Consider the following 15,160-nt stretch of genomic DNA (forward strand, 5'->3'; position numbering starts at 1 on the left):
GATTTTGCTAGTAAACATTTTAAATTGACAGGGTTATAAAAATGTGTCCTCCTTAGGAGTTTTTGAACATGTTCATGAGTGGTCTGTTTGGTGCCGGGTTGGGAGGGGGAATGGCCCTATAAAGTGCAGTGCCCATTACGAACATCCATGATTCTGTGCCCACAATAGGAGGTCTGTTGCACATGCTGAGAGTCTAAGGAAAAACACAACAAGACTTCAGGACATTAGAAAGTAGTGCATCTTCTGTGCACTTTGAAAAGTTCGCCCTGATTTTTATGATACCCTCTGTCAATGGCACAACTTTCCAGGTATCTGTTGAAGCTAGTATTATTTCATAAGGAAGATCACATTATAGAAATCACATGAACACCCGAGAAGGGGGGGGAAACTGTTTTAGTCCGTGCGAGTGGAAACCACATGAACAGATTACCTAAAAATCAGTTTGGGTAGACAACATTTGATAAGGTGGTTTTGATAATCTTTAACTATGAATCTCTCCACAGGATGTGTAAAATGTCAAATCAGCTGCCAATATAGTAGGAAGCATCAAAGCGTGGAATTGAGAAATGTAGATTTCAACTCCCACTCTGTGGTTTGGGAAAGTCGTTTAACCTCTCCGGGCTTTATTCATTCACTCATTCATTCATAATTATTTCTATATTCCTCCAACAGACAAGCAACAGGCTTGTGCTTGCCCCTAGGGTTCCTCTTCTAGAGACTGAGAAGGGATCCCTAAACTCCCTTGCAGCTCTATTTTGTATCAGTGAACAGTAATAACTGCTTGATGAGGGACTTCATAGACAAGAGAACTACTTTTGGAGGATTTGAGGTATACAGTTTGAATTATGGAGGGGAAATGTTGATTTGCATCAGGACAGCAGCAGGAACAAAACCATGGGGTTGGCCTAAGCCTTCACCAAGAAGAGTTAGTCTAGGATGATGCATAGAACAAAGTCAGAGGATGAAGAGGGAATAAGAGCTAGACAGGTCTAAAGGATGATATTGACCAATCAGACCTCATGATGGAAACAGTAAACCAAACACAGAGAACACAGGCAGACATCTCCTCCATTCCACCTTCAGTTTCAGATACATCTAACTAGGTTGGTAAAATGACTAGGCAGCATTGGTAGAAAATGATTTTATTACCAAAAGAAAAAAGAGCCTATGACTAAGTAACTTAATTGACCTTTATAGTATTTCTATGTCGTGGGAACATTTGCAGACAAGCAGTTATGGGGCATTCTGACACCATGTGGGTTTTTTTTTCCATTGAAACAGAGAAAGATAACATTATTAAATTTTTTTCAGTTATGGAACAGAACTACCATACCTCTCTTCACTGCCCTTCTTCCGCCCTCCCAATTTTTTTTTTCTTTTTTCTTTCTTGTTCTATAATCCTCTACCTGCATGAACTCCCCAACACCCCTCAGAATGAAAGAAGTAAGCCACTTCTACAAGCACCGCAAAATACTCATTAGTTTAAGTTTGCAAATGCCAGAGGAACATTAAGTGAAATCCACCATACTCCTCTTATACAACACATTTGACCTCTAGATACGTTAAGAGCTTCATCCTCCAATGCTTTTAATTCTAATCCTTGCAGAGACAAAATTCATTGCTTGAATTACAAGAGTGAGTCTCATTAAGGCTAAAAAGCAGTGACCCAGATAGCATAATGGATTAATATGGTGACCTTGCAACTTTGGAGCTTTACTTTCAAATCTGACGGTGCAGTCAAATCATTTCAATAGTCAATTAATCAATTGGTTAATACCGGCCTGTAGTGTTCTGAACCTGGAAGTCAGTAGATCATTTTAGCCAATACTAGCCTACATAGAATTAAACTAAGAATCATAATACATTTAACTCACAAAAGCTTTCTTAAGTGATCAGTATGAAAGAAACAGGGTTTTGTGAATTGCTATAATGCTGAAATCGCTAATAATTATATAATTTTGACACTCTTAATAAGCATCAGTGTTTTGAAACTTATGCTGTAAATATCGAATAATGATATATGTTTGTATTCCATTCATAAAGAAAAACTGTAAATAGAATTAGTTGTATATTGAGTAATGAAATATGATGTTGAATGAATTCTCACTATTCTATTCTTTTAGTAACAGCGCCTTTAGAGTGATCTATACCATTATGATTATTCTATTCTAGGGACATATTACAGAATTTTCAAAGCCTAAGGAATTAAAAAAATTTTTTTTTCCAGAAACATGTTTGTGAAAAACTATTCCTGTTTTTATTTTTGGTAGATGCAAGATATTCGGAATCCAGAAGGAACTCAATATGGCTCCCATCCCCAGATGGCAGCCATGAGACCAAGGGGCCAGCCTGCTGACATCAGGCAGCAGCCAGGAATGATGCAGCACGGCCAGCTGACCACCATCAACCAATCACAGCTAAGTGCTCAGCTTGGCTTGAATATGGGAGGAAGCAGTGTTCCCCACAACTCACCATCTCCACCTGGAAGCAAATCTGCAACTCCTTCCCCATCTAGTTCAGTGCATGAAGATGAAGGTGATGATACTGCTAAGGTATGACTAGGTCATTTTGGGGACCTATAGGAAATGCCTGTTGTCTGAAAGGCGTATTCTTTAACACCTTCCTTGATCAGCGAGAGGTGCAAGTTTATAACATCCAAATAGAAACATTGGTTGGGGACACACTTTTTTAATGAAGCGTGAGGTTACAAACTGAATAGATTAAATCACTTGTTTTTCCAATTAGATTTTTAAATCCCTAGTAAATCCTTTAAATATAGGTGTATTAAGCATGAAAGTAGATGTCACCCACAAAATGTAGGGTCTGCATAGTGAGTAGGGAGAATAAGTCTCATAGGACTCAACATCCAAAATTAAGTTTAATTCACCACTCATTCAAAGAAAATCTACTTCAATTTAACAATTTTTTTTTAAAAAGGCAACCTCTCAGGGATACAGTGGTGGCTCTGTGTGTGTGTGTGTGTGCATGTGTGTGTATGCGTGTGTGAGTGTGATAGAGAGAGAGAGAGAGAGAGATGGTCAGATGAAACTCTTGAGATTATCCTCCACAGCCATTTCATACTGAGCATGGAGAAGATAAGGACCAGGGATATTCTATGACTCCCTCCCTTAAGCAAAAGCCTGGGTGTTTTCCTTGCTTACTTCTTGTTGACCCCTTGCCAACATGGCTGGTTGGCTGTCTCTGTGTCACATTAAGTAACCTGTATGGGAAGATGGGCCTTAAGTGTCCTTAGATTGGAAAATTAGCTATAGAAGATTTTAGTTCTTTACAATATCCCAGGCAGCTATTTTAAATGACTACACAAAAGCCAAGTGGATTTTCCCTCAAAAACAGCAAAATAATCTTTTCATTGCCTTGGTTGTCAGTCAAGCATCTTCCAAATTTGTCCCCGTGAGAAAGGACTCTTGTGCCCATTTACCATGAGAAACACTCACAGCTACTTGATTATTTCCTATTCCTCCCCTTGTTCCTTTAATCTTACTAATGACCTGTCACTTGTGTCAGCCCTCTGTTTTCTTTTGACTTTTGCAAGAATTTTGTTTTGGGGACATTACTCTGTCAACCTGCTACCAAAAGCAACATAGGGGGAATCTGACCTATATGATTAACTTTTCAATAGCTCCACTACTTTTTTTTTTTTTTTAAAGATACAGATAAATAGTGACTCAGATTTCTTGAGCCTGATGACAAAGACAAGGCTGCTGCATTGGCTGTATTTTATTATTTTCAGTATTCTTAATGTTCTGGCATTTGAGACCTTGATCCTAAAAAAACTACTCCTTCCAGCGTTAGCTAATTCCAAGAGAGAGAATATGACTCCCCTGTGATCTCACTTTTGATAAACCAACCAGTCCAGAGCCCATACCCTGTCAACTCTTTCATCAAACTCACAACAAGCCAATATTTTCTCATTGCCCTAAGTCACCCCAGGACCCGGTACCAGACAACTGGGAACCACCTCTGTAGCCCATGGTCCACTGAAATTGTTCAAACTGTAGCCATCCTTAACTTATGCAGCATACCTACCCTGCGTTCCGTATTCCTTCCCACCAAAAAATCCAATAAAGGATCTAGGGTTGCTTTCATGCTCTGCCCTCTCTCTGTGTCTGCCTCCTAAGCCATCCTGAATGCTAGGCTGTGCCTTCCATTTCTAGGTATATAAGTAATATATAATAATAAGTAATATAAACTTCCTTCCTGACAGTCATTTCTTTATTGCTATCTTAATCACCCCTGATTAGAACAAATCCTGGCTACCTTTTAGAAGAGCTCCTCAACCTCATCGACCATGCTGGTCCTCTCCGCCTTTGCAAGCTCTTCCCTGTTGGTCAGTGACCCATGAAGTAAGGCAAAAAGGCAGGAGAATAATTGATATTATATATATAATTTATTGGGCTAGTGACAGCCTGACCTTTAGCTGATCATTTGGAGGGTAAGATAATCTTCTTAAGAAAATGTGTATTATTCTAAATGGAATCTAACAGTCAATGAGTACCAGAACCTAAATGTGAACACCAAGAATTTGTTTGTGACCAGTGATTTTGATATTGGGTTTTGTATGGATAACTCAGGTTAATGTCCCAAACATAAATTGTATGTACTCTACTGCAAGGGAAAAAATTCATGTTCTGCCTACATTAAAGATCAATTTGTGCATCTGGATTATATCTTTATCAGCATTCATTGCTGACATTTCAGGAAATTAATGCAAAATTAACATCTTCCGACAGTAAATTCTGTGCAAGATTGTCTTACTTAGAATAACATTTTCCACACTCTTCAACTTATTTGACGAGAAGACTGAGTAGAAACCAGAAATTCACATGATTAACATTCACAGATTCTGCCATTTCCTCTTGCCTCATAAGGTCCATATCTTGTAATTTTGCTGAAGCATGAATTTGTATGTTAGAAATTTCCAGGCTGGTGTGAAACTTTGCCGCTGTGTATCCCATCCAATCACTCAACATCCACATCGTAAAATAATTTATAGCTCATTATTAATGATTATGCAAGCACTGAGAGTAGAACTTATATTCTGTAGTGTTATATTCTTGAATTGGCCATGTGTGAAGGCTAAGGGATGGATTTCTCAAGAATGCCCTCATTAAAATAGCTTTTTGTCTATATAGACATTCTCAAGTTCAAGTTCATATTTAGTGTAAATGTATTTTCCATTTCCAGAAAATCTACCTTCCCACTCCAGCTCTGCACACTGTTCTTCACCTTCTCTCCACTCCAAAACTGGATTATCCATTTATTCAACTTATATTTATTAAATGGCAACAAAAAAAAACACAAAACAAAACAAACAAACAAACAAAAAAACCAACCACCTTGATGAAAATGCCCAAGCATTCTTCATCACAGTAAAAGATTAAGCTGGAATTTTCCCTTTTATATGTGAGCAAGATTTATGTGGAATGTTGTACTACCACAGTTCCACTTAAACGTGAAAGAGCATTAGGTCAAAAAGATGGCTTAAATCATTTCTAACAAGAGAACCAAAAAAGAATATTTAGTCTCATACCAGGGGGAAAAGAAAAAAAAAAAAAAAGCTTTTAAAACTTCCCTCTTCACACTTTGAGCTCTTGTAAGCAATTACGTATTAAATCCAGTTTATCTAATTGAACAATTAAAAGAAGTAAGTTTGTTTTGACAGGGAGAAATAGTGTAAATACATCAGTAAAATAAATTATCACCTTATAAACGCTTTCCATGGTTCTCATTGCTACAGAGCTGTGTTGACAGCCTAAAGTCATAAACTAGACATACAGTAAAACATCAAAGAAATATAAACTTGGGTAGCTTGTGGTTCTAAGCCTGTAATCCAGGACTTGTAATACAACAGACACTGTAAGACACTCAAAGTATTTGGCATTAGAAGTATATTTTTAGCAAAGTGTTCCCTTTCGGGAAATTACAGGCTAAGAATCAGAGTGTATCTTTCTCCTTCCTTTTACTCTCAATTTTTCTGCTTCAAGTATCCTTAAGTTTTATATAGGTCCCTTGCAAATGGCATATAGTCAGACAATCTTTACTTTTAAATGAAACAGGCTTTATTTATATTCATCTAATTACTAAAATATTTGGGTTTATTTCTCCAGTTAAGTCTGATTCTTTTTATTTGTCCCACATGTTCTCTGTTTCTTTTTCTCTTTACCTTCTCTCTTTTTTTACCTTCTTTAAGATTGTTCTTGTTTTTCTCATTCTATAATTTCCGATGGTAATCTTGGAAATTTTATCCTTTCTCCTTATTTTAGTAGCTACCTCTGATGCACAAATGTGTAAAATTCTAATACTGATCGATATCTTCACTCTTCTTACACTATTTAATTCCCAACACCTCTCTTCCAATTTGTACTGGAATAATTATTATTGTCATTTTAATCATAATTTAATTAAATGATGTAATGTAATAAACCCTATGAAACATGATTTTGATTATTATTTCCTGGTAGATTTTTTTTAATATTTAGTATTTTCTTCCATATGATATCATTTTCCCCTATGCCTTTAAATTTTTCTTGCATGAGGATTTATTGGGAACATAATTGCCTTAAAAAGTACCCTTACTGTGTATGGAATCTTAGACTGATACTGATTCTCTTGTATCCTAGTGAAGATATTCTATTACTTTATGACATCCTGATTTTCGGTATTTCTTTTGGGAATTCTACTGCCTCACTGTCTTTTCTTTGAAAGTAATCTGCCTTTAATCTCTGAATAGTTTTAAGATCTTCTCTTGCCTTTGGTATTCTGCAGCTTCCTTGCAATGTGTGTGGGTCTTTAAATTTATTGTGAATTTGGGATTTCTTTTCTATATCAGTCACAGGAAATTTTCAGCCATTCCGGTTTTCAGATATTGACTCCACTCCATGTTTGCTCCCTTGTCACCCTGTAATTCTGGTAAGACACGGGCTAGACTTTCTTTCCTATTTTCTTGCCCCTTTGTATTATATTCTGATTGACTTATTTATGTCAGTTTTTCACTTCATAATTCTCTTTTCAGCTAGATGTGATGGGAAATTAAAGCTGATCTCGTGCAGTTTTCATTGGAATTATTTTATATTTCTAGTTTTATTTGGCTCCTTCTCAAATCTGTTTGGGTTGCCTTTTGAGTTGCTTGTTCTTTCCATGTATCTTATCCTTTTGTTCCTTTGGCAGTTTGCTAATTCCAACACATTAAGTCTTTTGAGGTCTGCTTCTATCATCTGTAGTTGCTGCTGGGGCTTGGTTTTGATGCCATATTCCATTTTGATTTTTGTCTTTTAGTGTAAGAGCTGATGCTCATTAGAACTTTTATGAGGATTCTATCAGATGTGGTCCAAGGGAGAGATTCTTCTAAGGATGATTTGCATTTGCTTCTACCAAGCATCTTGGACCATTACAATCTAGAACCCCCTCCTGGCTTGACATTTTTCAGGTCACCCAAGTACTATGTATTCAAGGTATCAATCCTTAACAAATTGCTGGTTTCTGTTGGTGAATTACCACAAAAGATAATTTCCACTCGGGACTCAGTGCTTTTCTTGCAGATTCTGAGAGGGTGCTTACAGGGGAAGTCATGCTATCCCAGCATGGCACTGAGAACCTAATTCTTTTCTGTCCTGACTTTGATAGGAACCCTCCTATTAAGCACGCTGCTTTTGGTCAGCCATGAGCTTTGTCTATTATCTGCCGTGCCTCTGACTCAATTTTACCAGGCTCAGCAACTATCTTCAAGATGAAAGCTGCCCTCAGTACTTTGCTTACTCCTTTGAGTTCCTGCTTTCACTTACTTTTTGCTTTTAAGAGTTTCTTACTAATCTGCTAGTTCACCAACACATGTTCTTCACCATGTGGACAGAAAGAAGTGTCGTTTCTGTTTTTGTTTTGTTTTCTCAAAGCAAATAGGATAAGCCACTAGAGAAATAATTAAATAACCTTTTTAAAAAGTACTTTTTATTTACCACTGTTCTGAAGGCAAGATTCCTGAATAAACTAAAAATGATAAGCAGACTGGTTTCTACAAACACGAAGTGAAATCAAGCAAACGTCAAATCACATTATCTAGCAACTGGACAGCAAATTGGGACTGCAAAGTCTGGGATTTTTCCACGCTGAGCTGTGTTGATTATGCGATTGTTCAACACTTCCCATGATATAATAGAATACGTATGATTCTTTCAAAGAATTTCTTAGACCCCAGCCATTGAAAAATACACACTCCTCATTTATCAAAAATAAGGTATCCCATTGGTTAAGGCTGAGCCTAATGAACTAGTTCCAGGGGAAAATCATAAAATTCAGTCAAACAGCCAGTTAGTACCTGATTCTAAATAATCGTTCCTAAAACCCATCTAGTAATTAAATTATACTAGGAGAAAGTATTTTCAAGGCATATATGTTCTTAGATAATTCATGCCCTGGATAATTGAGCACACTTCATTAATTCATGAATAAAATAAAATGAAGTTAAACATAAGCACCTGGCATTTTAAACATAAGCACCCTTTGCCAGCCTTCTTGTGCATTCTCTCGATCCAGAAGAATAAGAAGTGAACATATTGCCCTACTCAGGCAAATCTGGAAAAGACCAAGTGAATTCAACAAAACTGATAAATACAACTGAGAGTTGTATGTGATTACAGTCAACTCTGTCCCTCACTTTAAAGTAATTTTTCTGGACAGTAGCCTAAAAATCTTAGCCTTACGGAAGGCCACTGAGTATCTTTGCTAAACTCATCCTAGAACAATACTCAGCTATGTTTGGCAGAATCAAGGATCCTTAAAAATGAATTTGCTTTATAAACTGTGATACAGATTCACACTTGTGAATCATTTCAAAAGTAAGGCATTTCATAAACGTTTTTTTATAATTGATGTTTTGAGTCACTGAATGTACTGTTATTATTAATGATAATAATAAACCTGATTGCAAAATGAAAGAAGTATTACAGCCTTGCTGATTTCACAGTAACTAGATGACTTACTTTCCATCCTTATTTGAATTTATTCTCATAAGGGGATTTTAGACAGCATAGTGTAGAAAGGAAAGAGAGAATGTATTTAAGTAGAGAGAAAATTTTTCACTTACAGCAACAACACCATCACAAAAAGTGCTATGATATGCCCTGTTTCTATGGCGAAGATTTTATAATATTTACTTTATATGATAAGAGTTATAAGTGGAGTTCTGTGTTGTTTGTTCAGCCTATTATGCAGATGGTGCTTGATTAAAATCTATTTTAAACTACAGCGATTACTGCAGCGTCGTGTGCATTAAACAGCTCTCCCAGTTCCATTAAAGGCTTTGGGACCACGGCAGTTTATTTTAAATATGCTTATAGACGTTTCTAACTTCTCCAGGGACATTTCAATATCAGTGATTCTCTTTCCTTGAGAGTCTTAACTCCTGTGCTCTGTATTCTTAAGAAGTATTATCCAAGCAACAGCATTACCGCACGCTTTTTTAAAGTGAAAAATTATTGTTTTCTTGTGATAAATAAGTTAAATACATCACTATAATTAAGCAATATGACATGACAGGAGTGGATTACCAGAAGCCTAAGGATACCTCTAGGGATTTTAGAAATAAATCGATGTCTCCAAGTCAGTTGCAGAAGGCCGATGCATCTTTGTAAAGCTGATGGGAGAGTAATACTTATTTATGCATTTGTGTGTGTCTTTATTTATTCATTACGTTTTAATTGAATGTGAAATAAATCTGTAGGTGATCAGGATGAAAGGCAGGGCCTCAACCTAGCCATGTTCGTAGGTGTTAGGATTGTCATACAACTTATATATGTGTGGTCAAAGGTCCTTTGTCTCAGAACTCTGCGCCTTTGCCCAGTGCTGCGGGACACAGCAGGGGACATGTCTGGTGATCTACTGCCTGCGAGACCCCACCCCAAGGCTGGGAGAAAGGAAGGAGGAATGGCACCCGGTCCTTACTTTCAAGGCGCTCGTCATCATGGGGAGTTTCTATTTTGGTGTTAGATGGTTTCTTCTCTATTCTAAAGACTATGATGTTGCGATCCAGTTAAACTCTCTAGGCTTAAAACCCTGGTGACTTCAGAAATTTTGCAGTCTGAAAAACGCCAGGTGCACACTGACATACTGTCCAATAGAGTCACCACTAAGCATGCGTGACTGTGTACATTTAAATTTAACTAACTAAAATTGAATAAATAAAAAAATGCACTTTATCAGGTGTGGCTCTATAGCCACATGTGGTTAATGGCTCCCCTTTCAGACAGCACAGAGAATATTTCCATCTTTCCAGAAAATTCTGTGAGACAATGCTGCTCTAGACTCTAGAAGTCTAGGACTCTAGAAGTGAGGAGGTAGAATGATAAGCTTTCATCCATCTATGTAGGAATTCAGGATCTTGACAATCCTCAAAATTAAGGTTCAGGGACCTATTACAAATCCATTTAGCTAATTTTTCCACCACAATCATATCCATCATTGTGTCCATCCCATATAGCCAGTGGTCAGAAGAGCCAGGTATCATTCAAAATGCAGTCTATTACTGGCATGTAAGTGCATCCAAATTATAACATTTTTTTCTCCAAGGAAGCTTTGCATATGAGCAATGATCACGTGTTTTTCAAAAGTGCGATGAAACTATCTCTACAGGCCTTACAAATCTCCAGTTCATTACACAAAATCTAAAATAACAGCTTGGGGCGCCTGAGTGGCTCTGTTGGTTAAGAGTCTGCCTTCCACTCAGGTCATGATCCCGGGGTCCTGGGATTGAGCCCTGCATCCGGGTCCCTCCTTAGCAGGGAGCCTGTTTCCCCCTCTTTCTCTACCTGCCGCTCTGCCTACTGTGCTCTTTCTCTGTCAAATAAATAAAGATTTTAAATAAATAAAATAAAGCAAAATAACAGCTCATTTCTGTACCCACAGAAACACAAGAAAAATGCAAAATAAAAAATAAGACCCCCCCACATCAGGAGGTTCATGTGGTAGACACCCTTGAACTTCACATACCACTGCCCAGCGACTCGGATGCCTTAGATGACAAACCACAATAGGGAATTTTCAGCCTAAAAGCAGCCTAAAAGCAAAGACAATTGCAATCCTATTGCAGCCTAAAAGCAAAGACAATGTACACACCCAATAAGTCTTTATACAAAGAACACAGAGCAATATAATAAATGATTCCTTTCAAAGCACATTTTATTTTCTTAAAAAAAAACAGACATTTTTCATGCATTGTTTTTGGTTTTGCTCTTTCTTCTCTGTCAGCTGTGGTGAAAGGGCGTTAGTTTCAATCATAGTTCCGTGCCATAGGGACGGTTCTGTAAGTGGTCTGAATAGCATGATCCGAGAATATAGCTGTAGTGACCTCCTTTAATTACTGAGGGAAAGGCAGTGAATCTTGAGAAATGAATATTTTGGGTATCTCCTTGAGCGGCAGATAACAGAGGTTAGCATGAATATTTAAAAGGAAGGCATATCAGGGCATCTGGGTGGCTCAGTCTGTTACAATCAGTCTGTTACATCTGACTTCAGCTCAGGTCCTGATCCCAGGGTGCTGGGATCAAGCCCCAGGTCAGGCTCCCTGCAGAGCCTTTTCCTTCTCTCCCACTTGCGCTCTCTAGCTCTGTCTCTCCAATAAATAAAATATTTTTAAATTTTTTTTTTTAAAAAAAGGAAGGCTTATAGATACACTCTTGCTTTGAGGTACAGTGAAGACAAAGCAGATGAAATGCTGAGACTGGCTAGTAGACTGGTGTTGGAGGGGGAATACTCTCCACCCTCACAGCATAGGGCTCTCAGCTACTCCGTCGGGTAGATAGGCGAAGCCCCCGAGTTACGCCTCATAAAGCATAAATGGCATCTCCTGAGCCTTGAAAATGTGAGGAAGAACTCATGAACTGCTTGCTTCTACTAAACAAATCATGGGGGTTGAGCAAGACTACATCTGGCTAACCCTACAGGACAGGCCAGGAAAGAGGGAAAGCTTCCAGACAATAAAATGGATTGGTTGCTGAGAATTGTTTGGTGTTTCCAACAGGGTTGCCATACATTACTTCAACATGATAATTTGTGGTTTTGATACACTTGATAGAACTTCTTACTGGGTCTCACAGGTCATCTTGCTTCCTTGGGTCATCTTTAGAGAGTAGGGCCGTGTTATCAGATGCCAGAGGGCTATTCTCCTTTCTGTTGCAACACAGCATCACACATTCAGCAGATCTAAAATTTGCACCCTCCCATCCACATAACAATTTTAAAAGGAAAGCAGCATGAAGATCAGTGATCCAAAGACATTTCTGGAAGGCGGAATTGGGAAATTATTTACAAAATTTGGGGAAATCTTTTAAGAAGTGCATGTACATTGCATCATGGGATACTTACTTCTGTGATTGACAGTTGATTATATTCCAAAAAGATGTAATCTGCCATCATAGAGATTTGGATATGTCAGCTGGCTAATTTCGTAATTGAAATTTAAAATAATTCCAGGTAAAAAAAAGAAATAATAATAATAAATAAAATAAAATATCAAAAAAATTTAAATAAAATATCAAGGTAGTATTCCATATGGAGAAGCTTCATCTTCATACACTTTGTTCCCTATTTCCAAATATTTCCAATCCTTGATGCAATATGACCTCTAATGTCATATTCCCTCTGTTTTTAATATTATTCATTGTGGACTTTGTTGATTCTTTTCTATTTTTCTTTTTAATAAATATTTTATTCTTATGAATATAGGAATGGTCATATTTACAAAACTTGAATCTTATAAAAAATGCAAAGAAGAAAATCATAAAGACTCAGTCTATGGCCCAGAGACATTACTGTTAACATGTCAAATACTTTCAAAAATATTTTAAAATCTTCTGTTTTCTGTCTTACCACATATTTGCATACTGTCTTAAAGTTCTCAAGGAAATTAGTTTGGTTTAATTTCCTATTACAGAAACCATTTATGCTTTGATTCATTCATTCTTTAAGGAACATTATTATTTTAGATTATAATTTTTATTACTATTATAACAAATGTTAAGCACTTACTATGTGTCAGGAACCATGAGAAGTGCTAGTGAACAAAATCACCCGGGTACCTGCCTGCCCTAAAAATGCTTATGCTCTGGGGCAGGAGAAGATCTAACAAATAAATTATTATATAATAAATTACAAGTCTGATATGTGCTAGCAAGGAGACACAAGTGAATCACACAAACTTGACTGAGTTTCAGATACTTTAATAAGACTTGCAAATACAATTGTCAAATAGCAGTTGTTTCAATGCATTCAAAGTTCAGGGGAAAAATGAATTTGACAGTCATCCACCCAAAAAGATAATGGAAACCCTGCATACCTATGAGATCACCTAAGTACAAACTCACAAGATAAGATGGTCTACAGCAAAAGACATCAAGAAGGCTACAATTGAATGACTGGGTGGAGGAGGATGAGCAAAGAGATGATTCTGGAAACAGAGAGGCCAGCGAGGTAGTAGTAAGAGCCAGAGACAGTGATGTCAGGTGCCCTTGGAAGAAAGAGCATTCACAGAGAGAGAAATCAAGTGAGGGGAAGATGGAAAAGTCCACTGAGGTTAGCAAAGTGGCCCTTGGGGATTTATTAGAGCTAAATGATGGGGAAGGCACCCTGAGGCGAGTTGCAGAGACTGCCTACAGCCAGCATGGACAGCAACTTGAAGGAGTTTAGTTGTGAAGAGAGGAAAGAAAGAAAGTTATGGCTAAGTGTAGCCAATAGGAGCAAAGAAAAAATTGACTTTTTTGTTTGCTTTGTCTCTCAAGTATTTAAGTACCAGTATTTAAGTACCCTAGAGTTGAGGGTGTGTCTGAATCGGGGTCTCTTATTCATAGCATTATGCTTATTAGTGTAAAGCCTGGGCATCTGGATATTATTTAGAAGTTTCCAGGTGGTTCTAACAGGCAACCATATTTGAGAGCCTCAGTTCTAGATCATACTTGTCCACATGTTTAGTTTAGCGCTAACACCAGTTTGCCCAGTAGCAACTCAGTCCCAACATGCCAGACTTCTCACAGATTCACATGGGGACCAGTGATTTCCCTCACCCCTCAGATCCATTCTGAGAAAGTTATCTTCTAATGTTAATCTCCCTTAGTTTGCCAGGTTCAAAGCATCCTGTCCCCATGGGGGAAGTTTGATCTCCTTGAGCAGATAATTTCAAAATGATATTCTTTTAATTATCTTTCTCACTAAAAACAAAGCCCAAGAATTCATGTAGCTTTTCCTCTGTCTCTCCTTGGTTCTTGGAGCATTTTTTTTTTTTTTTAAGCCATGACTACATGACTTCACAAATTAATATTAAGGTCATTTCTTTCCAATCACTCAGTGGATGTTTTTAAGTTTCCACCAGGTCGTATTTAACACTGGAATATCATTTTAAAGTTTTAAACAACGACAAGTATATACCACCTCAGTAAACACAAAATGGCGCTGAACTGGTTTGCAGAGAAAATGGAGGCCCAGAGAAATTATATCATTTGCCCAAGATGACAGAGGTAAAGGATAGTAAAGGAGGGCATGAGTCTAAATCCTCTGGTGGCATAACCACTGGTAATCCATTGCTGACAGTTGCTTTACACAAACTACCCTGTCTAGCAGTTTGCCCGATGAAATACTTATGTTCGTATATATCTTTGCAGAGAGTAAAAAAGCAACAGCAGCAGAAAGTGAAGATGTAGTGATGTAGTACCTCATGTGATCATGTCGGGAAATCACACACATGTGCATTTATGCAGAAAGCAGCATGAAGAGAAGATCCCAACAGACTCAGCACTATCTGCTACTCAAGTAGAGTCACAGAATTATAGAGCTAGAGTGAAATCCTAGCCCAAATCTCCCATTCTATAGAGGTGAAGTGACATCACATATTAATTCATTAATATCAAAGGTAATATTCAAATGCAGATTCTTCATTCAGTATATCTTTTCCCACTTGCATCAGAATAGCCATTAAAAGCGCCCAAATATCCGTCCTCGAGGACAATGGAGAAAATAGAGTCAATTTTTAAACCGAGTACAAAGCTTTTCTAGAAGTGTCTAGAATCTGGAGCCTCATTTCCAGAGATGTGCTTTCCAATATGGGGGCCAGTAGCCACTTATAACTATTTAAATTTCAAGCAGTTATAATGAGGTAAAA

The 15,160-nt window shown here is 37.5% G+C and overlaps 1 protein-coding gene across 2 annotated transcripts in view; it reads left to right on the plus strand.

Annotated features, from left to right (window-relative positions):
• Positions 1–15,160, plus strand: part of TOX (thymocyte selection associated high mobility group box) — a 303,336-nt gene that overhangs the window by 252,803 nt on the left and 35,373 nt on the right. For both annotated transcript variants that reach the window (XM_044245550.1, XM_044245551.1), the window contains one exon: positions 2,271–2,552. In XM_044245550.1, coding sequence (XP_044101485.1) covers positions 2,271–2,552 — 282 coding nt within the window. The remainder of the gene's footprint in view (positions 1–2,270; positions 2,553–15,160) is intronic.

This window comes from Neovison vison, chromosome 4 (genome assembly GCF_020171115.1).
Source record: "Neovison vison isolate M4711 chromosome 4, ASM_NN_V1, whole genome shotgun sequence".
Lineage (NCBI taxonomy): Eukaryota > Metazoa > Chordata > Mammalia > Carnivora > Mustelidae > Neogale > Neogale vison.